General features: G+C 36.2%; 1 protein-coding gene across 14 annotated transcripts in view; it reads left to right on the forward strand.

The window, feature by feature from the left end:
• MAGI2 (membrane associated guanylate kinase, WW and PDZ domain containing 2) overlaps positions 1–26,161 on the forward strand; it is a 1,320,050-nt gene that overhangs the window by 830,000 nt on the left and 463,889 nt on the right. For all 14 annotated transcript variants that reach the window (XM_053218549.1, XM_053218550.1, XM_053218551.1 and 11 more), the window contains 2 exons: positions 324–536; positions 19,879–20,089. In XM_053218549.1, the coding sequence (XP_053074524.1) occupies positions 324–536; positions 19,879–20,089 (424 nt within the window). The remainder of the gene's footprint in view (positions 1–323; positions 537–19,878; positions 20,090–26,161) is intronic.

The raw sequence follows: 26,161 nt of genomic DNA on the forward strand, positions 1-26,161 counted from the left end.
TTAAAAACGGTTATCAAATTTTAAAAATAATTTAGAAATTGCTATGAGCCACATGAGACGAATACATATGACTATATTTTGGTTTGGCAAAAGGTGAGAATGAAGACAAATCTGTACCCTTATTTAAACATTAAAGCCCAATTCAATAGAAGCAATAAATAAAGGTATATATAAAAATGTGAAAGTATAAAAAAATCATATGCATGTAAAATACATATGTATGTAAGAAACAGGATGCATATTTATCAATACAATTTCCAATCCTTATGAATTATGCATACAGTAGGAGAATATTTAAATCCATGTTTTGGTATCATTTGCAGACAATTACTACGGCACGCCGAAGCCTCCAGCAGAACCAGCACCATTATTATTAAATGTGACAGACCAGATACTTCCGGGAGCCACTCCAAGTGCTGAAGGAAAACGGAAGAGGAATAAATCAGTGAGCAACATGGAGAAAGCAAGTATAGAGCCTCCTGAGGAGGAAGAGGAAGAGAGGCCTGTGGTCAATGGAAATGGAGTAGTAACACCAGGTTAGTCATTTATATGTATGTACATGTATACCTATGATTATAGTTATCTTCAGAGAGAAGATTATGGTATCAAATGGAAAGGACATAATTCTTGTATCCATTTTATTGTTTTAATTTTGACTTATCAAGCAATTCATTCAAGTTCCTCAGTCTTTGTTTCACTTACACAGTATTAATGGCAATATCATGAATGGTTTCTACATCTTAGAAAATGTTACAAGTCATGAATATGATTGTGGAAAGTTCTGGGGTCTTTCTTTGTTAACTAATGTTAGATAAAAATCTATCCTTAGAAATCTTGCTATACTCACAGTTCTGTAAACTGTGTGAGGTCGTGTCATATGATTTAGTTAACAACTTCAATGAATACGGTCCTCAAAATGACCACAGCTATAGTGTGTCCATACAGTTTTCCCTCTACCCTTACTATCTAATCTGACAATGTGGAGAAAGCATCTTTATACATTGACTTTGTGAAGACACCTGCCCTTGAACAAGGAAAACTTGTTATCTCTTTCATATATGATCTATCATATCATATATATAAAGAATGTCAGGCAGATATAAAGTGTGTTTGTGCAAGGTATGGCTTTGCTATTTTCTTGTGCTTATTACTAATAGAGTGCTAAATAGTTTATTTCTAAAAATGAATTTTTTCATTATATTATTCCTAATTAAATGTTACCAAAAGTATGGCATTCTTGTAGCCTCTAAGCTTAGTTATTTATTTTTTAATAACAGCATATGAGTAGGCATTGAAAATCTAAGAGCTCTGTTAAAGCTCTTGAAAAAATGTTAACCCGTGCACCTTGCATACATATTATTCATAATATATGACCTACAACTAAGGTACTTTGATGTCTGTATTTTTAATTATCACTGTACTGTTTCTATAGTGACATAGTATTTGAATTTCCATGCTCAATTATTTTTATCAAAGTTTCATAAGCTTGTTTTTTTACCTTCCTTGTTCATAATACCTGTAAAAATGTTCTTTCTTGAACATAAGGAAACCAAAATCTAATCTGTGCTAATCAAGGCGTAAAACCGTAAAAAGTGGTTTCATCTTGGTTACTCAGAGGAGAACAACCTCCTCCATTAATATAATGGTGAAAAACATGCTCTGATCCTACCAATAACTGATTTCTGGATACAAATGCTAAAAATCACTATTGATACATAATGTAACCTTTTTACTATGAAATGATCAGATAATTTTCAAGCAATTAGATTTTTTCTTTTTTAATTCTGAAATATCTTTGTCAAAATATTTACTTCTCATGATGTAATCGATTTAAATTAATAGTACATAGTTTCCTTAGTTGATATTTGATATGAGAAACAAAATGATTTAGCCAAGTGGAAGCAATAATCACAAAAGAAGCAGAAATTGGGGATCAAAGTGCAGTTACAGTTTCTTAATGGTTAACACCTGATAACTAAAAATATAAAATATCTGTCCTTGGTTGGGCCTGAATCATTTGTTTCTAATTCATTTCTACTCTGTATAGGGTAAATCAAATGAAGCATTCTTGACCCACAGATTTGTAAACTAGAAATTAATTGGGGGTCATAGTGAATCTAGAAAGCACCATTCCCTTCCATTTATACCCTAAACATGAGGATTTGTTTTTTGTTTTGTTTTTCTGGCTAGTCAGTGTTTAAAGACACAAAGAAAATGGGTTAGTTTGAACACTTCTTAACCAGTTCTAACTGGTCTGTCCTTGGACCTCCTAGCCTGAGGACAATAGGAAAAAATTGCCCAGGCCAACTCTAGGATTTCTGGAGAGTCAGTAGATGTCACAGATGTTTACAGATGCTTACAGTGGTTCTGTAAGCCTGGCTGAGCAAGTGGCTCTTATACTGTCTTTTTCTTTCCCATTGTGGGAGAAGAGACATATAAATTAGGCAGCTCTTTGCCCAGTTTTCAAAGATGGAGGAAACAGCCCCAAACCAGAGAATTGCTCTGTCATCCCTTATTAGAAAACCTTGTTTTCTTTTATGTTTCTCCAATAGAAATTTTAGGATTCACTTTGCCTCCCTCTCATATACATATGTGCAGCTTTTCACCTTTTGAACCTCATCACATTTTTTCCAGCACAGGCTTTTTATCCTGCCTTTGTTTTCTTTCCATACACATTCACCAGATATAAAGAACTTCAACAATACCGAGAAAATTGTTGCTTAAAGTTTAGTTAACACTGCCCTATTTCGACTTAGAGCTTATAATACTAATTAATATCAGATGTCAATTCAGAGCATAAATAGTGTCATTGATGAGGCACATTTGGAGCATAAGAAAAGCTTACTGAGGCAATTCTGTTCCATTACAAAAATACTGATAATAAGTAATGTAAAATTTAGCTTCTTTTGGATGCTTGCCATGTGCTGGGAGCTCCCTAACCTCATTCTATGTACTAGTTCATTTAATTGTCCTAATAGATTTTACAGATTGGGTACTATTTTACAAATTAAGACACCGAGGTACACCACAGTTAGGCAATTTGCCCAGTAACTGGAGTTTATATATAGGAAATATATATAAATATAAGATATATTTATATACAAATATAAATTATATATATATATATATATATATATGTATATAAAGAACCCATGATCTTAGCAGCTATGCTATCTTGAATCTTATAGCACCAAATAGAGGCATAAATATGTTACTCAGCAATGTGTAGATGCAGGACCACTATTTTACTTGTACCTCTTTAAAAGTGGCATTCTGAGTTTCTACCTACCAAAAGTTTCTAATTTCTTTCATTTCTTGAAGTCATCTACAACTGGGGTTATTCAGCTCTGTGGATATAAAGAAAAATCCTATTTCTTATAATATTCTGTATGTATTTAAACATAAAACCTACCAATTTTAAATCCTTATACACTTTACCAAAATGAATTATTTTCTCTATGTAAATACTAATAGATTTTAGAGGAGTCCTCAATTTACTTCTGTTACTCATTTTCTTCACTTTTTTCTCCTTTGAACTTATACTTAGAATGATATATTCCTTGTATTTTCAGACCATATTCATGTAAAGTTGGTGACCACCTTTAAATATATAATTTCTACATGGAGCTCTACTAACATTATCAATAAATATTCATATATTTTATGTGAACTACCTTATGCTAGGTTCCCGTTTTGCTCAAAATTACATCAAACAGATGGATGTAGCCCATATCACCTAGAAAAGCCATAGAATGATCTTTCAGTGTCTCAGATCAGAAATGTTTCTCTTCTGACATATGTCAGTTTGGTGGTAGGAATCAATATAGTTCTATCCTTAGAAATGTAGTTCTATGCATGTTACTACTAAAAGTTACAAAAATAAAAATGAAATAAAGTAAATAGTGGCAACCCTCCTTTAATGAATTCATGACATGGGCTAGACATAGTGTACGTATTTTATCTCTTATCTCATAATCATAGCATACTTAACAAAGAATATGCTGAAATTTGGCTAAAAGGTGCTTAACTAAGGTAACAGTTAACTTTGTAACAGAGTTGAGATCTGGACCCAGGAACACCTGAACTCATCCTCTCTCCAACCACATTTCTCTGGGCTGTTAACCATGCTGAGGACAAAATGACTCCTGACCTCCATCAAGTTGAATCACAGTCTTTCAGCTCAGTGTATTTCATTACATTGTATTCTGTTATATTTGTCCTTTATTGAATTTGTGGCTGTGGTGTTAGATCTAATGCTTGCAAGGATGATATATCTTTACATCATCTTAGAGAATCTGTCTTTAAACTGATATTTAAAATTCATATCCCCAGGAAACCTTTCTTGACATTAACCTCATCTATATTTAGACATCTTTATCATGTTAGAGTTGACATCCAGCTGCATGGCTTCAAATACTGTAGATTTACCTGCAGCCTTCACTTTTCTGGTGTGTTCCAGAGCTGTAGTTCTAACTCTTGCCCCCTGGACTCCCCATGCTAGGAATTTCTATGGCAACTTAAATACAACATTCTACCTAAATTCTTCTCCCATAAAAGAGACAAGCTGATCAACTCAGAAAGGCCTTTGCTTGATTTTTCAAATTCTTCTTTTCACCCAGATAGCTCTGGGTTTTTTGATGCTTCTTTCCCCCAGGCTTGTTCTATATTATTGGGTATAAAAGATCCTGGACCTGTAGTTTTAATCTCTTGTTTCCAAGTATCACCATCCTAGATTACTGCTGTGTCACCTCATTTGTGGACGACAGTCCCCTAACTGATCTACATTCCTCCAGGCTCCATCCCTATCAGATTGCCTATTATTCCTCCATCAATGAAAGATTCTTGAACCAGCACTTGATCACGTAACTATCCTTCCCAAAACTTGGATGAGCTTCCGTTTCTACTGCCCCAGACTCCCTGGACAATCCACATTTTACTGAAACATCTCTGTTAGCTTTGGTCCCTACTCCTCCTCTACCTCTTCTCTGATCCACATCCCACACTCATAAAACACATCCACGTGTTTGAGAAGGCCTTCTCCACATTGTAACCTCCTATTCTTTTGGTCAAAATATACTAAAATTTTTGATATTCCTAAGAAATCACTTGTTGACTCCCAGGATGAAAAATTGAGTCTGTCTCTCTCTGAATTATTGAAGTACTATTTACAGCCTTCACTCATTTGGAAGCTACTGATTAGCCTGGTATTTATAGGTCACTTTTCATAATGTGTATGTCTGGCATCCCCACATACATTATAAGCACTGCCAGGACGAGGACAATTTTACTTTTTGTTTAGCTGTGTCAGTGATTAGTATATATCTTAAAATATCTCAAGATCTCATAAATCTTTATTCTTTAGTCAACCAAACCTCTAACAGAATGTCAAAGCTTTACTGCATCAACATGATTGGCTTTATTTCATGCTCATTTTACACTGCTGAGGGTCTTCAACATGTGTTCCTTCTAAGTTTGAAAGATTTGACATTCTTTATTTTAATATATTTTTGAGAGAGAGAGAGAGAGAAAAAGCATGAGTGGGGGAGGGGCAGAGAGAGAGGTAGAGAGAGAATCCCAGGCAGGTTCCGTGCTGTCAGCACAGAGCCCCACTCAAGGCTCCATCAAACAAACTGGTAGATCGTGACCTGAGCTGAAACCATAAGTTGGCTGCTTAACCGCCTGAGGCGGTTGCTTAACCGACCAGGTGCCCCAAATGACAGGACATTCTTGATCTTCCACTCCCTCAAAAGCTATTTGATAACTAAAGAAAATTATGTAGAAGTATATTTAATTTTTTTTTAATTTTTTTCAACGTTTATTTATTTTTGGGACAGAGAGAGACAGAGCATGAACGGGGGAGGGGCAGAGAAAGAGGGAGACACAGAACCGGAAACAGGCTCCAGGCTCTGAGCCATCAGCCCAGAGCCCAACGTGGGGCTCGAACTCACGGACCGCGAGATCGTGACCTGAGCTAAAGCCGGACGCTTAACCGACTGCGCCACCCAGGCGCCCCTGTAGAAGTATATTTTAAATGTATATTCTTAGATATAAGAATTTTTCATTTTCTCTGTGAAAATACCAAAAATAGATAGGTGGATGTTGAATCGTTATATTTTACACCCGAAACTGATATAACACTGTATGTTAACTGTACTGGAATTAAAGTAAAATAAAATAAAATAGGTGGATAAAAAGTACATAGTTTTGTCTAAGATTGAACTTTTCTGAAGAAAAGAAAATCCTATAAACCATAGTAATTGGGTTAAGCTTTCTTGGATTTCTTTTATTTCATGAATTATATGCTAAACTTTTCCGGAAAGTAATTCACCATTATATTGTAGCTTCCCCTCACCAGCTATTAGTAAGTCTAGTGCAAAGAATTAGAAATGCACATATATTTTAAAGGCAGCTAAATCTCTCTGTTAATACACACACACACACACAATGCCAGGAGGAACAGGGCCCGTGAGAGCTACCTTCACCAACAAAGGGAATACAGTATGTGTACACAGAGCCGCCTTCTCCAGGCCCCCAAGCCCGCAATTAGTGCAAATGAACTGCATCTCCCAGAGAGCAAACAGAGTGTCCCTTATGTGATCACCGAGTGTCCTCAGCAATGATCTCAGTTCACCATTAGGGACCCGCATCCAGGTCCTGTGCCGCTTGGCACGCTGACTGTGCCTGCACCATCAGTCCTGGTTTTGTGAATGAGGTCCTGTCACTGTCAAAAGAATTATGTCCTCCGTAGTGAATCTCGCTGTTTTCCTGTGAATAATAGCCCACTCTGAAACCACCCCAACGCCGCCTATCCCCTGCTTATTTTTGTGTGGGTTCACAGAGACTGTGATGTGTGTATCCACTCAGATCTTTATCTTTTTTTTTTTTCTTTTTCACTCTGAGGAGGCTTAATTTTATGATCTTGTTCCCAAACACAGTAGTAGGGTTTATCTTTCCATTGGAGGGGCAAATTTCTGGGTCTATTTTAAATCAACCTTCTAAAATTAGATATTCCCTTTACAAATGGGGAGCATCTTTTCTTAAAAGGATTATTTGAAAGTTAAAACTGCCCTAATTGTAAAATGCTCTGAGTGTGATTATAAAGTAATAAGATAATCACTTTAGAGCTCATGGTTATGAACTACAGTAGTAATTTTATCTACAGCACTGGGGGGAAAATTGAAATCATGAGTAGTTTCAGGAATGTCACTTCAAGTCAAGGCCAGCTCACTTTGCTATTAAACTAAAAACGATGCATTATTTGAACCTCTTCGTGCCCTCAAACTGATTCAGCATTTTAGGGATCTCGCACTCAACCTTTGTGGAGAGCATTTTTCTACTTCTCTGAGCTGTGTAGGATGTGATGTGTAGGAGAGAGAGATTTGATAGGCGAACAAGGAGTGCAGAGCAAGAACAACCAGGGTAACTCAGGTTTGTATAGCACTTGCAGAAACCTGAGGACAGGATGCAATATTTAAGTGGCTTCATGTGCTCCAGGCATCCTTAAAGCTTAATTGTATTTCTAATCATAGCCATCCATTCTCTCTAGGTCTGATTTTCGCTCTGTGTTCCATTTTCTTGTCTCCTGTTTCTCCTCATAAGCAGTGACGATAATTTCAGTGTGAAATCTCAGCTTCTTTATTGCCAGACAAAGAGTGCTCTAGTTATTTCTGGGTGAGACCTGGACTTTGTTCCTGAAGAGGGAGGTCTCTGTGTGCACTCATTCCTTCTACATAGCTTCATTGCTGGGAATAGCAGCCTCATATTTTCCCTCCTAATTGACTTCTTGCTCTCATCGAATAATACCTTGACTTCAATTTGGCCCCAAAGAATAGCACTTGAATTATCAAGATCAAAATGAAATAAAGGCTTCTTCTTTTTCTCTTTCAGACCTTTTGATGTTCCTAAAACTTCACAAGGGGCTATTATGTTTTACATAGTACAGTCTCGTGGAATATTTTCAGAATTTTGAAAGTAAGATCTAAAAGATTCTGCACATTTATATCCTGTATTTCATTTGTATCTTGCTTTGGTCTTTGAATATTTTCAATACTTATATCAGTTTCTCTCACCCAAAGTTAGTTGAGGGCTTGTGGGACTTGGTTCTATATAATAAACATCTTCCAAATTCATTACATTTATTAAAACCAAATGACATATACAGTTTCAAAGTTATGGGCACTCATTTTATTGCCATTATTCCAGTCTACTTTTACTAAAATGTTAAAAATGAAATATTGCAGAAAGAAGATACACTTATTAAGGCAGCTCTTCTCCCTTATTAATGGGAAATAATTCCCTCTACTAATCTTTCTAGTAAATCTTTACAATTTAGTTTTTTAAATCTTGGATTTTTTTTCTTTGTCATCTTCTGCTTGTGGTTAGACCTTGACTTTTCTATTTTCTTAATTTCACATTTTGTTGTTATAGTGCTTCAAAGAAACTATAACCAACTGAGGGTTTTAGATATAGATGAAAAATAATTTTTGGGGTATTGAACATGTTTTCTTAGTAATTCACATTTCCCTGCCTATCTTCCTGAATAGGTGAAATGCAATTTGGTTACAAATTTTACAGCTAAAAGGTCATTTCTTGACAGGACTGGGAATTTCTCTTTCCTCAATTGGTCATAAGCTCAGTTAATCATTACCCTAACTTTCCCTAATTCTAATATTTTATTCTAAGTTTATTTTTATATACATATAATTTTACATAAATATATTATATATAAATTACCACCATGTCTAAGGGCCATCTCTTCTCATTCACCTCATCTCTTTCACATATCTTATATGAAAAGAACTTACATACACTGTTGTTAGGAGTGAAAACTCTTGCAGCCACTGTAGAAAACAGTAAAGAACTTCCTCAGAAAGTTAAAAATATATCTGTCCTGTGATCCAGCAATTGCACTACTAAGTATTTACTCAAAGAATAAAACAATACTAATTCAAAGAAATATGTTCACCCTATATCTACTGCAGCACTATTTACAGTAGCCAGATTATGGGAACAGCCCAAGGGTTCATCAACTGATGAATGGATAAAGTAGAGGTGTATATATATACAATGGAATATTACTCAACCATAAAAAATGAAACCTTGCCATTTGCAACCACATGGATGGAGCTAGAGAGTGTTATGCTAAGCTAAATAAGTCAGAGAAAGACAAATACCATATGATTTCACTCCCGTGTGGAATTTAAGAAACAAAACAAACAAACAAGCAAAAGATGGGAAAAAGAGAGGCAAACCAAGAAACAGACTTTTAACGACAGAGAGTAAAATGATGGTGACTAGAGGGGAGGAAAGTGGGGGAATGAGTTAAAGAGATGATGAGGATTAAGGAGTGCACCTGTGATGAGCACCAGGTGTTGTATGGAAGGGATGAATCGTTACATTGTACACTTGAAACTAATATTGCACTGTATGTTAACTAGCTGAAATTTAAATAAAAACTTTTAAAAAGAATTTATATAATGCATTTTTTTAGAACTTAGAAACACTTTAGGAGAACTAAGAAGTTAAAAAGAAACACTGCAAGTCAGTAATCAGTGTATATAGAAATATCTCTGAAAAAGCAGAAAAGTAATCTTCTTTGCTAACTGGCTAGCTACAGCACAGGGAGTATAAACAGGAGGGAAGCCTACTTTGCGTTGTGTTTTCCCTTTGTACTTTTGGATTTCGTCCATGTGCATATTTTACTACATCAAAAAAGTAATTAGTTTTTTAAATGATGAGTAAAAATTCATTAATCATTTAAAATGCAAACATTTTAGCACCCATAGTATAATCCTTCTTTTTATTTTAGAAGGTTTAGGAAAATTGGTAAGAGCACTCTGTGATCAAGAAGCTATAATCTTGACTTCTTTTAATCTACTGGCTACATAGAACACAGGTGGCCACTACATGATTGCTTCCTTTCTGAAGACAGAATGCTCTCCACTTTTCACTATAGGATATAATCTATAGTATGGTCATAATAGAAAATCAATTGAAACGATGTTTGTCTCTTATCTAAGAGTCAGCCCTTGAAATGTTCATTCATTTATAAGACCCTGTGGTTCAAATTTTAACTAAGAACTTCAGCTTCTAGAAGTGAAGGGAGGACCATGCTCTGACAGCCCCCTCCCCCACTAAAATGCAATAAGACCTTGTATTAGTATAACAAATACACTTTTTGATGAGATTCCTGAGTTTGCAAGAAAGCAAGGTAAAGCTTCATGCCCCACCACTTTGGTCACTACCACAAATGAGCAGAAACGAAAGTGAGAAGCAATCTGTTCTAAAAAGACTTGAAAACCAGGGTTGCCCTAGTAATGTATGAGGAGACTAAGCATTGGGCTAATATAAAATCGGGGGGCTAAGCCTCTGATTCTGCTTTCAGTCTATACCCTCAGTGGTGCCAAAGTGCTGCCAAGTTCATTGCTCGGTAGCAGCCCCTCGTGCCCAGCAAAATCAAATGCAGGACTCTACAGGAATAATACAGAACTTGAAAAAAAAAGTGTGGATTCTGCAAATCCTCAGAATTTTCTTCCTTTAAATCACTTAACCACACAACATGTCTCAACTAAGGAAGGAAAACTCAATTTATGTAAACACCTTTTTAAAAGGAAATATTAGCTTTGTGTGTATCTCTTTTGTTAGAAATTGCATTTTTAAAGTTTATTTATTTATTTTGAGAGAAGAGCATATGTGAGTGGGGGAGGGGCGGAAAGAGAGGGAGAGAGAGAGAGAGAGAGAGAGAGAGAGAATCCCAATCAGGCTCTGCACTGTCAGCACAGAGCCTGACACGGGGCTCAAACCCATGAAATCACGAGATCATGACCTGAGCCGAAACCAAGAATCAGATGCTCAACCAACTGCACCACCCAGGTGCCCCAGAAATTGGATATTAAAAAAAAGTAATATCTTTAAAATTATACAAACCTGACTACACTTCTTGTTTCTGTGGGGAAAGACTATTTAGGCTGCTTGACTGATTTCACTATGTGATTTACTTAGTGTTTTTGAAGTAGTAGAATTCACTGATAATAATATATAACATTTACTGAACACCTACTGTTCTAAGCAATTTATATACATGCCACATCTAGTGCTTATACGGAGGTATGTTATTATCCCTATTGTATGCTTAAGGAAAGTGAGACATGCCCAGAGTGATTAAATAATTTCCCCAACCTCAGACTATAAAGAACAGATTCAAACTCAGGCAGTCTGACACCAGCCTTAGCAATTATGTTCTTCTGTTTCTTGTGGAGTGTGTTTGTTGTTACCTTAGAAGCACTAAACAAAAATCAAAAGAAAAAAATTATCTCAGATTGTTGCTATTCTCTTTTCTTATCAACTACAAATGTGTTCCTCACAATCTTTTTTTTTTCCCTCAAATGCTCTCTAGCTATGCTTATTTCTAAAGAAATAATATGAAGACAGGAGGGAAACAAATGATTAGATTCATTAAAATTTATCACATAGCCATTAGAAATATAAATCCCAGAGCTCTCACAGGGTAAACCAAATTTTGGAAATTCAAATTTTATGACAGTTCAAGAAATAAAATCAACAATTTCCTGTCTAGCTTAAAAACATTGTTTTTCCCTTGTTTCGAAGGATGGCAATTACATAAATTTCAACATTAACTATATGCATAGACCATGTCAAGTGAAAATATGGATAACATATAAAACAGGCATTCTTCTTGAAATGGTTTTATCTTGGTTTCTGATTATTCTTTAATAAAACTGAGTGGGGCATTCAAAACAATGGCATTCTGATTTATTCTTAGTCTTGTGTCCAAAAGGCAATGTGTTAGATATTTGTAGGGCGATAAACGTGTAAGCAAATGGAATGGCAACAATACATATTGTTGTATCTCAACACCTTAGACTAGACCAGAGCTATAGAATTTATGTGAGGTGGACTGAATTATGTAAAAATGCATACATTTAATTTTCTTCCAATTAAATGGCTTGCAGTCCCTCTACAATGTACAGATATTTGGGTTTTTCTTATTTTCTTATGTGAAGAAGAAAAGCATTTGCTAAATCCAACAAAACACCATTACATTAGGAAAGAGGAAAGAAATTATATTTCTTAAACCTTCACACCAGCAAAGGTGTACGTAAAATATGGTTTTTTATAGGTCCTCCTTTATAAGACTACATTGTCAATGTCTGTTTTGTGTCTCAATGTCTCTGTAGAGCTTCTAGGAAATTCAACAGTTCTGGTCAAAGGAAATTTTTTTATCATTATCATTCTTTAAAAAGATATGTTCCTTCTTTATTGAAATATTCTTTGATTCTATTGTTAGTGATACAAAACAAAACATGCCTTGCTCTGGTTCATAAGGCATCTAAGTGACCTAGAAATGCAAAATGGAATACTCAGAAAAAATGTCAGTGTTTGATAAAGTCTGTTCACTTCAGCAGCAAGCATCTTAGGAAAAAATTACATTTACATATCCAAAAATTCATGTTTAGATTTAACAATAAGACCAGGCTGGGAAATTTGTCTTGGAAGTCAAAAAGGACAATTCTACATGGCTACTTTCAATCAAGAAATAGCTTCACAGTGCTCTAAAAGTAAAGCATATACCTGGATTATTTGGTCCCTTCTTAGTCAAAATTTAAATAGTCCAGGACTTCCCAAATTGTAGATCTGACATATATGAGGTCTGTGTGCGGGCACATCTACACCCATGCTTGTCTAAGCTGAAGTCCGTGAGAGGAGAGAGAAGCATGTCAACAGGAGTGGCTATACGTGCACCCTTGGTTGGCATGTAAGATCTGTTCTTTCCCATCCTTTTATTAGTAAATATCAGTTTGGGTGGTACATCCAGATAATGGAATGTTTTCAGTCCTAAGGAGAAATGAGCTCTAAGCCATTAAAATACATTCAATAAACTCGAATACATATTACAAGTGCATCTCATTACTAAGTGCAAGAAGCCAATCTGAAAAGGCTCTATACCATATGACATTCTGGATAAGGCAAAACTATGAAGACAGTAAAAGCATCAGTGTGGTTGCCAGGAGTTATAGGGGGAGGCCGGGATGAATAGGCAGAGCACAGAGGATTTTTAGGGCAGTGAAACTTGGTATGATATTATAATGGCATATACATAGCATTATACATTTGTCTAAACCCATAAGATGTATCATCCGCAGTGAACCCTAATTTAATCTATGGTCTTTGGGTGATAATGATGTAGCAGTGTAGGTTCATCAGTTGTAACAAATGTACCACACTGGTGGGGGATATTTGTAATGGGGAGGCTCTATGCATGGAGGGTACGCAGGGAATATATGGGAAATCTCTATACTTTTCTTTAATTTTGCTGTAAACTTAAAATTTTTTAAAAACTAGTCTATTTTTTTTTAAATCCATTCTGTTCTTAATGGGTACATTCTCAGTTACTTATACATTACCCAACATATCTGATTAAAAATAATAAGCCTCACAGAAGAAAGACTTAATCATATTATCCAAAATGCAGTAAAGTTATCTTCTATTTTTCTAATGAAGCAGGGAAACTATTATGAGGTAGCATGACTGTTCAGTGAATTGTAAGCTGAACTCACCTAATATATTATGTAAGTAGTTGCATTGAGCCCTTTCCTCAATTTCTATACTGAGGTCCAAGTCACCAGAATCTTAGAAAGCAAACTTATTTGGAAATAGGGTCATTGTAGATGCAATTAGTTAAGATGAAGTCATACTAGAGTAAGCCGGCCCCTGATCCAGTATGACTAGTGTCCTCATAAAAAGGGGAAATCGAGACACAGACATGTACACAGTAAGAACGCCATATGAAGACTGGAATTCTGCTACCATAAACCAAGTAAATACCAGAAGCTAGCAGACAGGTCTGGAATAGATCCTTCTCTAGTTTCTCCAGAAGGATCATGGCCCTGCCAAACCCTTAATTTAGGATGTCTAGTGTCCAGAACTGTAAGATAACACATTTCTATTGTTTAAGGCATCCAGTTTGTGGTATTTGTTATGACAGCCCTAGCAAACTAACAATGCATACCATTTGGACCACATTCTCTTTGACTACCCACTGCCTAACCTAGTGCCTGGCACTTAGTAGGGTCTCAACAAATGTTTAATTAATTAATTAACAACACTGTCATAGTAATATAGGAAATGGAATGCCAGTTCCTTCTCTCGCTGAGTGCTAAGTATTGGAATTCTTCAGACAGTTGCCTTAGGTATTATTATTTCCATATGCTATATTGCCATCCTAGAAATTTGTATATAACTCTTTAGTGTCATTGAATATCACTTAGTAAATCATTATGATAGTACTGTATGTAGTTACCTAGAGTTGGGGGGAGGTACTTCCTCTCTATCCACCATGTTGTCTTACATGTCAAAGAAGGTACTTAATTTGCACTCTCCTGGCACCTTAATCTACGCTACCCAGACAGAATGGGCGTGACTTATCTGAATGATGCATCTTAGAAGGATATTTGGGCCTGCTTGACTCAACTCCTCTTTTTCTTCCTTTTAATGTTCTACATTCATCTTCTGAAAATAGATTCTGCCCCTGCATGGGCAGCCTGCCCTGGTTCTGTGCTGCCTGTGGGTACAATTTGCCTGATTCTGGGTTTCACCAGAAGCCCTTGACTCTGACCATAAACTACATCCATAGATTGGCCTTTATGAATAGTAAATATGGGAATGTTACAGTTCTCCATTTGCCTTACTCATTTTTTTCTCTTATTTTGTTCAGATAGAGAAAGTAGGTGCTACCTATTACTTCCTATCAACCCAGTTCATTACTGGTTGATTACTTACAGTTGACTACAGTTCATTACTAGTTGATTACTTCCTATCAACCCAGCCTGATAAAATTCTTCTCTGCCCTATTAAGCTCTTTTCAAGTATCTTGCACATTGTAGGTATTAAATTCATGTTTGCTAATGTAATGATTAATCCATTAGATAAGAATAAAGGAATGAATGAGTTAAACACATGTTAGACAAACTGAGAGAAATTGTCACCATAATCTCTGGCACATCAATAAATATAATTGTAGACATCTCCAAAGACTCAACTTTAAGCAAAAAAAAAAAGTATATTTATTCATATCTAAGCTTCTTGAATGAATTCTCTGTCAGCATATTATATACTTTCATTCACTCTTTAGTCCATTCCAACCTGGTTTCTGCACCCACCATTCCACTATAACTACTACCATAACTGGTAGCTAATAACCCCAGTGACCTCCTCCGTGTCATTAATGTCAATAGATTTGATGCCCTTATATTGTGGACTATTTAGAAGCTTTGGCCAAAGGTAGTAAGTGTTTCCTCCTCATTGCCCTTTTTTTGGCTTCTATGGCATGAAGATCAACTGGTTTTCCTATTACTTTCCTGACTGTTCTTTCCTAATCATTCTTTCATTGACTCTTAAATGTGGGAATTCCTCAGACAGCTGCTCTAGGGATTCCAATTTCCACTTGCTACACTGCCTCTCCAGGCAATTTCATTCACTCCCCTGGCATAAATTATAATACAGTCTAGCCATATTCTGTTGTTTCTTGAATTGATTCTCTCCAGCCAAACACTCTTTGACATGACATGTCCGTTGTGAGTTTGCCATAGACCTCTGTCTCCGTGTGCCCAAAACAATACACATATTTCCCTATCTCCCCACACAGTCCTGCTCCTTCTGTCACATTTTCTATCTCAGTGAATGGCTTTGCCACCAGGTTTACCGTGACATCTCATTTTTTTTCTTATCTGTCCAGTTTTTTTTAATCATACCAAATCTACCCTGTAAATATTTTTCAGTCCACTCATTCCATGCCCATGCCACTATCATCTCTCATCTGGAGCACAAAAATAACTCCCCACTGATCTGTAAATATCTACTCTTGCCATTCGTAAATCCCCAGAATAGTTAAGGGGAATCTTTGTGGGGAATGAAAATCTGGTTGTGTTGTCTCCTTGATTAAGACACATCAATGTATTCTCATTGCTTTTAGGATATAGCCCCAAATTCTGAGCATGGTTTCTAAGGCTTTGCCTAATTAAGCCCTTGTTTATTGATTTTTTTTTCTCCATTACCTTCCTCTGAAAAAAGTCTCTTGATTTCTTTTTCAAGTTTCAGGTCAGTAGCACATTGGGAAAAAAAGGCTTTCCTTGACTCTTTATATAAAATTAGGTGAATGCATATGCATAATATCCCAGATTTGCCTGGGAAAGCATTCATCACACTTAAAATTGTTTAAAGATTACACATCTTGACATATTTTGAGGTCCACAAGAGCAGGGATCATGCCTCTCTTGTTCATTCTTCTGTCCTGAGTTCCTGACAATTGTGTGCTTAATGAATATTGATTAAGTGAATATTGAATGAGTGAATATTTCAGAACATGACCTTGCATTTTAACTTTTCAAATACAACATGACATTTGGAAACACCTGAGAGCAGTGTATTTCGTGTATTGGTAATTATATGTAATAAGGTACAGCAATGAGCATCTCAAGAGAGCAATGGTATCTTTTCTTGCTGCTTCTTTCCCACATATTTACAAAGGTCAATTCTTTATGAGGAATCAGCTGGAAGACTGCATCCATATTCTTTTAATAAAGTCTTCTTTTTAAGGGCAAAACCATGAAAGCTGGTAACATGTTCTTGTGCTTCCTAATTCTTATAGATACCTTAATATGGCCCTCTGAGATTGATGCATGCAGGGAAAACATTGATCTAAGCAACTGATTGAGACAAAGGTAGCATTCAACTTTAATTAACTCCTTGTAAATTACCTTTATTAATTTTTAAAGTTATAAATATAACAGACAGCCAATGAATGCAGAGATACATAAACACGACTTCTTCCACCCCATCTAAATTTACTATCCTTAAGTAATCAAATTTGGTAATACATTGTACATCTTCCATCCTGTTTTCATGTTCATATAATTATATGCAAAGCTATATGCATATATCTAAGAGAACTTGGTGTTTGCTTATTTTTTAAAGATAGGATTAACAATATATATTACTTTGCAACTTGGATTACTCTTTGAGTAGTAATTATGAGCATCTTTTTCAGTTCAATAGATACACATCTAATTCATTGTTTTTAAACTGTAGTTTTCCATGGTAATGATAACCACAATTTACTTAATCATATTTTCATTGTTAGGCATTAAAACCATTTTCAGGGCTTTATTATTACATATACTGCAATATATATTGTTATATATGTATTATTATACCATAACACCTTTTTTCTAGAGGATATATTTCTATCTATCTATCTATCTATCTATCTATCTATCTATCTATCTATAGAGGATATATTCCCATATATAGAGATATATATTAAGCGGGATTACTTTGCCAAAGAACATGTGCATTTGTATATGTATATTTTTAATGTTAATAGTTATTGGTTATGTTCCCAAATGGTTGTAGACTTTCATATTTTTAAGTTGACTGTCCTATCCTTACACTGGCATCTGTCAATAGGACTCTCCTTCCAGTGTTTGGGTTAAGCTGTCTCTACCACAGCTTACAGATGAATAAGCCATAGTGACTCTGCAGGCCTCCTGGTTCTCTACTCTTGAGTTGTTTTCCAAATCTCCCACTGGGGAATACTTGGACTTTTGGTGACATCCATACCACAGGGGAGTCTTGGAGTGGTATTTGCCATTTTTTTTTATTCACTATCTCTGTTCTGACCCACCAGTGGAGACGTGGAGCCACTCGGCAGGAAACATCTCTACCAAAGTGCTAAACTAAAGCAGTTCAGAGGCCTCTTCTCCTTTGGGCTCCCTTGAACTTTTCTGTGGTTTCCCTTTGCTCATCACTACCACATCACACCCAGACCAAACCTGAAGATAGTGGTGCTGAATCCCTGAATGAACCACGCAGTGTCTTAAACCTGAATATTTACCCCTTTGAATTTCTCTCCCAATCACACCATCTTATCTTGCAGGAATTTACTCTGCATTATATCTTTCTTTTTATTTACCCCAAAATATTTCTTTTTCTAGACAACACCAAATCTATTCTTCTTTGACAGATAAGACTCATAGTCTCTCGTTAGTGGCAGAAAAGCTAAATGGGAAGAAAAAGAAATTCTGAATAGCTCAGAGAGACTATACATTCGGTGATATTTTAAAAATATCCTCATTATACTATTACGTCTACACCTTGACCACAACACTTGCCCAATAATCTAATCCCGTGGAAAGGTAGACTTTAAAATGATCCTGTTTACCCATTTTCTGGTGTGCCCCTTTCAGACCTTTAAAATGTCTTTATTTCCCTACCTTTTCTCCACCCTCTAGAACCTGAACTTTACCAACATATAGTTTAAAGTTCATGCCGGTATTAGATTTTCCATATAATGTTTTCTTGTCTTACACGAATTTGTTTTTAACACCTATTACAAATTTCCAAAAATGTGATCATCATCCATTTATATTTAGGTATATTATACAGGATTTACTTCTTAATTTTTATTTTCTCCTTTTCTCTCCCTATTTTGAGGTATCTGCCTTGATTGAATCCCCATGATCCTGTTAGAGTAATTTCTCAAATGTTGTCCTTAATTAGGATGCATGGATAGGACCTATTCAGAACTTCTGTATGTTTAAAATGACTTTCTTTTGCCTGGATAGAGGAATAATATTTTGGTAGAGTTAAGTTACTTTAGTTGCTGTACTTTTTTTTCTCAAGTTACTATAGATGTTACCTTATTTTCTTTGAGCTTAGAGTATCACAGATGAAAGATCTCATGTTCTTCTGTTCCTCTTTTCTTTGTAAGTAATCATGTTTCTTCAGTGCAGGAGCTACTAAAGTTGCTTTTTAACATCGGAGTTTGGAAATTTCACCTAGATGTGTTTAGGAGTCTATGTGCTTCATTAATCTGGCGTCAGATTCAGTGAACCATTTCAGTCTGCAAACTCAAGTGTTTCTTCATTTTAGGTAAATTTTCTTCTATTTTTTTTTTTGTTGTTGTTGAGTTATTATTTCTTCTCTATGTGTTCCTTTTCCTCATTCTGGAGCTTGTGCTACCTACATGTTCAGACTCTTGGGTCTGTCCTCCAAGCCTGTTACCAATTACTTTTAATATATGTATCTCTTTTAAGTTTTACTCTGTTGTATTAATTTTCTCTTGTTGCTATACCAAATTACCACAAACTTAATGGCATAAAACAATGCAAATTTACTGTCTTACAGCTCTGTGGGTTAGAACTCTGACATGGGTCTTGCTGGGCTAAAATCAAAGTGTCAGTGGGACTGTGTTACTTTCTAGAAGCTCTAGATGAGAATCTATACCCTTGATTTGCTGGCTTCTAGAGGCCATTCACATTTCTTGGCTTGTGGTTGGTTGGTCCCCTTCTATCTTCAAAGCCAGCAGCATTGTATCTCTTTGGCCATTCTTTAGTGTCACATCTCCCCTTCACCCTCCTCTTCTGTCTTCCTATTACACTTTTAAGGACGCTCGTCATTTCAATGAGCTCACCTAAATAATTGAAGATAATCTCCCAGTCTCAAGGCCCTTAGTTTAATCAGATCTGAGAATTCTCCTTTGCCATGTAAGGTAACATTCATTCACAGGTTCCAGGAAGTAGGATGTGAGCATCTTTAAGGAGTCATTATTCTGCTTACCACACCTGTGTTGTGAAATGGTCCTCCAGTTCAGTAATCAGCAATAATTAGATGAAGGATAGAGAAGAATGAGAAGTGAAAGGGGAACTCAGATAGGCCTAGAGATCATTGTCAGAGATGTTTGCAATGATGCTTTTCCTATTAGCCTTCCTAGAGCTTATTTACCCTGGTGCATCATACTCCACATCACTGAGAAGTTACTGTGGCTAGAGTGACTGACCGCATGCTCTTGTTCTCTTGTAGAATCCAGTGAACATGAAGACAAGAGTGCAGGTGCCTCAGGGGAGACACCCTCCCAGCCTTATCCTGCACCAGTATACAGTCAGCCCGAAGAGCTGAAGGAGCAGATGGATGATGCAAAACCAACTAAACCTGAAGAGAATGAGGAGTCAGACCCATTGCCTGATAACTGGGAAATGGCCTATACAGAGAAGGGTGAAGTCTACTTCATAGAGTGAGTGTCACACATTTCTTTGGGTGTTGCCATGAAGATCATAGCTGCATAGGAATGATGTAGCACATAGAGACGTTGGTCAAAATAAAATACTGAATTTTACTGTTTCTGCTATTAGCTTTCTTCTTTGTGAGAGAATAATGGACAGTGCCTTCATACAATTAAGGGTCCTAGATTATAGCTATAAATCAAATGAGACAATTACACTGTAAAATTTGTTATAATCATGACTAAAAAGGTAAATCTCTATGTGGCATTACTATTGAGTTAGACATAATCCACCTGTCATGGGAAATGCTTACTCTACCCTGTCAAGATTTCTGTGTAGTTCAAATGAGGTAATCCCATTTTTAAGTCAGATTGCTGGAAACATCCTCCATCACATTTAATTATGGAGCTATTAGTGCAAAATTCTTACTTGTCACAAAAGGCAACATTGCAAGGTCTTCACGCAGAGGTCAGATGTCAATAAAATTGTTTGGTTTTGTATTGTATAGTTCATCACACTCATTTTTTATTAATTTTATCCTATTTTTGCTGACCATCTTTATGACTGGCCAAAGGAACCGAAATGCTAATCTTGAACTCCCTGGTGATACGGACTCAACCTAATCTTTTATTTCTTTTTGGACTTTTTTTCCAAACTGATTTTTAAAATATTTTATCACCAATACGGTTAGTAAAGTTTTCCTTTCTTTATCTTCTAGGAGTAGAACCATTAAAAAAAAAAAACTCCTAAGGTGAAGATCTCAGCACAAAATTAAATTTTTGATGTGCATAAGACAATCAAAAGGTTAATTAGGAAAAATAAAAACTAAAAATATTGTAAATGAGCAACACGTATTCCTTCAACACATTCCCTCAAACAAGACTCAAACAGAAAAATTAATAGAATCTGAAGTTTTCAGGGCTGACAGTAGATAAAAATGTGTAAACTCTGATTATTCAAGAAAAAATATTAAAACTGGATTCCTTACCCAACCTGGAGTGATTTGTGACTTAGATCTCTGTAGGCAGAACTCAGTTGTGAAATTGAAATGTTACCACATACCAATATTTAATTCTCATGTGAAGGTGGGAACTTTGATACATGTGTCCAAGGGAATGTATAATGAGGTAATTACTTGGTGCTCTGCTTGACTCCAACATGGGATGAGAAATACAGTGATTTGCAGAGAATGAATCCCTACTATTCACCTTTTGACAGATCTTGTAAATTAAAAAAAAAACTCTTGCATTATTTTTATTGCTATAATCAATGACCCAAAGATATCTTTTATCAGTTAATTGGGAAAGAGAAAGTCATATAGATTTTTTTAAATGCTCAAAAGTGTTTAAACCTAAAACATAATTTTGTTATTGATAAGTACAGCATGGAATCATTCAAAGGATAAACCCTAGATGTGAGTTCATGCATTGATGTTCAGGAAAATTAATATTCAGAAGAAGGAGACTGATAATAAACACTTTTTATTATGTAATACAGGGGGAATAAGGGTATGTGGCATTAGTAAAGGAAAACCAGCATGACAAGTAGATTAAAGAACTGTTTCCTTACAAGGCTTCCAATAATTCAATTATAAAAATCTTTGTGATTACAAAATGATCTTTTCTCTTTTAAATAATGTCAGATTTTTGGGATTGTGAAGAAAATGGGCTTTGGAAGACAGAAATTGTGCTCATGGTATGTAGTAAATGATGAGCCTTTGTCAGGACTTGGGAAAATCTACCAAAATGATTCTGTTAATACTCTAGTGAGTCACCCAGTGTCAGAATTCAAAGATTCATGAGATGTTGTTCGTGTTCTCAAATTTAGTGTTGAGATCTGTTGTTCAATTTGGGGAAGAGAGGCATAAACAATTAGCAGACAACTAATTTCTGAGTTTTGTGATACTATGCAGAGAAGGACTTACTGAACAAAGACTTAAGTAATAAAAAGAGTCATCATAGGGAAGGTGAGGTCACATAGAGTTGGCAATGTGTAGACACAGCATTCCAGGTATAGGAACTTTTGTTACAAAGACCCAGTCCCTGAGTTTATCAGGGCTAGTGAGAAGACCCTACTAGAGAAGTAAGCATTCGTTAGAGAATCCTGTGACATTATTGCTCTGTTTCCATTTCCTAGATCATTAGTGCTTTTGAAAGACAGGCAGGGGGTTTTCTTTGTTTATCTTCTTCCTGTTACTTCAGGGAAGAATGAATGAGCAAGAGGAGTAGAGATAGGTTGAAGTGGACAATTAAGGTATAAAAGAGGTGACAATTTCATTTTGGCAAGAAAGCTGATCATGGGGAGACCCACCCAGAGTTTAGGGAAATGAAGATGCCTTGAGTTAAGACTGAAATGGGAGTGTGACGGGAAGCAGATTCCTATAGAAGACAGGTGCAAATACACTTCTTAAAGGTTCTTCAACAGAATGAAGACACCCCCCACTCCAGCCTCCCCATGGACCACTCCAAGCCCTATCTGTTCATTTCTTGAAACGCTTACATTTGAATCTCAATACTCAGTGCAATGAGCTCAAAAATCAGACTAGGGAGGGATCGGTGTCTTCTTCATCTAGTGCCTCATTTCCACACCGTTACCACTTGCACTTTGGTTTCCTTTCTCTCTGCCTGCGTGTCACTCCCACTCTGCTTTACTTTTCCCTCAGATTTCCCGGATTCCCTCCAGACTGCTTTCACTCTTTGCTCTGGAATGCCCCTCTCCTTCCTAACTACATTTGACAAAATCAGCATTTCAGCCTGCTGTCATTGACCTGTGTGTGCCTTTTAAGTGATACCACAGTGAATTCTTTTGTAAATATAAAAGACCCTTGGAAACAGTCTGATAGAGCAGGAGACAGTGACAGGAGAAGGAGCATGGTGGGACAATAATCTAGAGACTAACCCATGGTAGGCCCCAGGATTTTTTAGCCAAGAAACTTAGAAAACAAATAGTATTTGTAATATAAAAGTTTGCAGTCCTGGAGCAAAGTTGAGGTAAAGAAAGAAGACAGAAAGGCAAGTAGAGTAAGTTAAGAGAAAGATAAAACAGACAGAAGGGAAGATAGATAGATTTGGGAAATAAGAAGAGCTGGCATCAGTGAGAATTTCCCTCTGGTAACATTGTGAGAGTCATTTACAGGGAGGTCTCCCTTGGTAGGCAACACCCCTCGTTACACTTGACTGAATTCTGTCTCTTGTGAGATGAAGATTGTGATAAAACAGAAAATAAGGAAAACAAAGCAGAAGGACTCTGTGGTTCTGTGTATAAAATTTAAATATATAAATATAAATACCTAACACATATGTATATATTTCTGAATACGAGAGGGGAACTCTACCTTGCTGAAATGTTAATTTAAACATATATTTAAAATATACAGGGGTGCCTGGGTGGCTCAGCCAGTTAAGCATCCAACTTCAGCTCAGGTCATGATCTCACAGTCTGTGAGTTCGAGCCCCATGTCGGGCTCTGTGCTGAAAGCTCAGAGCCTGGAGCCTGCTTCGGATTCTGTGTCTCCCTCTCTCTCTGCCCTTCCCCTGCTCATGCTCTGTCTCTCTCGGTCTCAAAAATAAATAAAAACATATATATATATATATATATATATATATATATATATATATATATGTACTGTGGGTTTTGAATTAAGATAGCGAGTAATTTTTTTGGTCTTCTGTACAGTAATATTTTAAAATAGTTATTGATTTATGCAGTATTACAAAATACTTTATATGTCTCAATACATAACAAGTTTTACATTTAGAAGGTGAGAAGTTATTTTGTTGTTTTTGGTACTGAACACATGGGTCAACTATATTTCCCACACTTTTCAGAACTGCTTCCTTTGATGAATGTATCAACACTGATTCCTTTTATTTACAGTGATATTTAATGAGAAAAAGTTAACATCTGAGAAAGCATTTTGATTTATTTATTTATTTTTATTTTTAATATGAAATTTATTGTCAAATTGCTTTCCATACAACACCCAGTGCTCACCCCAACAGGTGCCCTCCTCAATGTGAGAAAGCATTTTTAAGCAATGGAATTTTAAACTGTGAGTGAATGCTCTCCTCTAAACATGCTTAAAAGTATTCATAATGTCTTATGTTGAGCAATTTTCAAAAGACTCTGCAATGAATAATATTGTTTAAAACGAGTAGTTTCCTTAATTCATAATATCACCCTCATTAATAATGTCTTTTAAAATAGACGGCATATTGATTGTAAATTCAAATTAGTAACAATAGTTACCACATACTGAGTGCCAGCTTTGTTCAGGCTGTGTTCAGGTTACCCGAACAGTAATAGCTAATATATGAAGCATTTATACCATGCTCATTTAATTCTCACTTTAGGAAACTGAGGCTTGCAAAAGTAAGTAATTTGTTTGTGGTCACATATTCCAGAATTCACAAAGCCAAGATGCTTTGACTCCATTTACTCAACACATCTTTGTAGGGCACATACCATATGTTTGGCATGGGAATAGAGAGGCCCCTGGGTGGTCCAGTTGGTTAAAGCGTCCGACTCTCCGCTTCGGCTCAGGTCATGATCTCACAGTTTGTGAATTCAAGCCCCGCATTGGGCTCTGCACTGACAATGCAGAATCTGCTTGGGATTCTCTGTCTCCCTCTCTCTTTGTCCCTCCCCACCTCTCTCTCTCTCTCAAAATAAGTAAATAAATAACTTAAAAAATAATAACAATAAACCCTAGGAATGCAAGTCATCAGCAAAACTCACAAGATTCATACTTTTGTGGACACAAGTCTTTCTCCAGCGTCCTTGCTCTTAATCGTTTCGCCATGGTGCCTGTATATATTATATCATAGCCACCTTGTGAACATTTGATACACCCCACTTCATAGAGATTCTGAGGCACCCTGGACAAATTAACATGCTTATGGTCGCGTAGTCCTGTCACCTTGCACAGCTGTTGCCATTATCCCATACTACCTCTACCGTATAAACAAACATTGGCTGAAATAAAAGTAAACTTTCATATTACAAATAGTATTTGTTTATAGGTTTCTCGGCCAGAAGTTCGCCATTCCAGAGGCTAAATGTTCCATAAAGCAGAGACGCCATAGGGTTAATCTGTATTGACATGCTTTGGGAATCCCATTAAATTCCTTCTTTGTTTGGGAGTCAGTTTAGTTAGTGACATAAAAGAGACTGCTATTCCTTTGGCAAAAAACAAAATGACAACAAGAACCTATTTGTTTACTACCATCTCCCTGAATGGCACTGAACGCTGTGTCATCTTAAATAATAGATTTTTAAAAGCAGGCTTTTGAAACTGAAAATCACATCTGTGAAAAATGTCATAGCTGCGCATGGTTTCCTAAATCACTGTCCAGGATGAATTTGCTTTTCAATTCTCAGGAAGACACACATATAATCTGTTTCCTCCTGTGTTCATGTTTCTGTATCTCCTTAAGTGTTCAGTAAATCACTGATTGCCATTTCAAACAAATTAAAAACTTTTATTTATGAAATAGTGGAGAGAATACTTGGGAAACTTATTGGAAAGAAAAGCAAAACCAATTTTTGAGGGTGCAGCAACTCCAGCTTTCACATCCTCAACTCGGCACATTCCCACCAGTCACAAAATGTGGTCTGTGCTTACTCTTTGTAATTTGTATTACAAAACAGTAGAGATATTGATTTTGTTTCATATTCTTTTTTCTTGTGCCACACAAGATTCCAGTGCAATCCCCAGACAGAAAATAATATGTTTTAAACAAAACTGTATGCAGCTCACAGTCACAATATCCAAAACTATATTTATAATAAAACCTCTCAAAAATGTTTTCTAGGGGTGCCTGGGTGGCTCAGTCAGTTAAGCGTCCGACTTCGGCTCAGGTCATGATCTCATGGTTTGTGGGTTCGAGCCCCGCGTCAGGCTCTGTGCTGATAGCTCAGAGCCTGGAGCCTGCTTTGGATTCTGTGTCTCCCTCTCGATCTGACCCTCCCCTATTCATGCTCTGTCTCTCTCTGTCTCAAAAATAAATAAACAGTAAAAAAAATTTTAAAAAAATGTTTTCTAAACATATGAAAGATAATATGATGGCAAACTCACACATTCA

Source organism: Acinonyx jubatus, chromosome A2 (assembly GCF_027475565.1).
Source record: "Acinonyx jubatus isolate Ajub_Pintada_27869175 chromosome A2, VMU_Ajub_asm_v1.0, whole genome shotgun sequence".
Classification (NCBI taxonomy): domain Eukaryota; kingdom Metazoa; phylum Chordata; class Mammalia; order Carnivora; family Felidae; genus Acinonyx; species Acinonyx jubatus.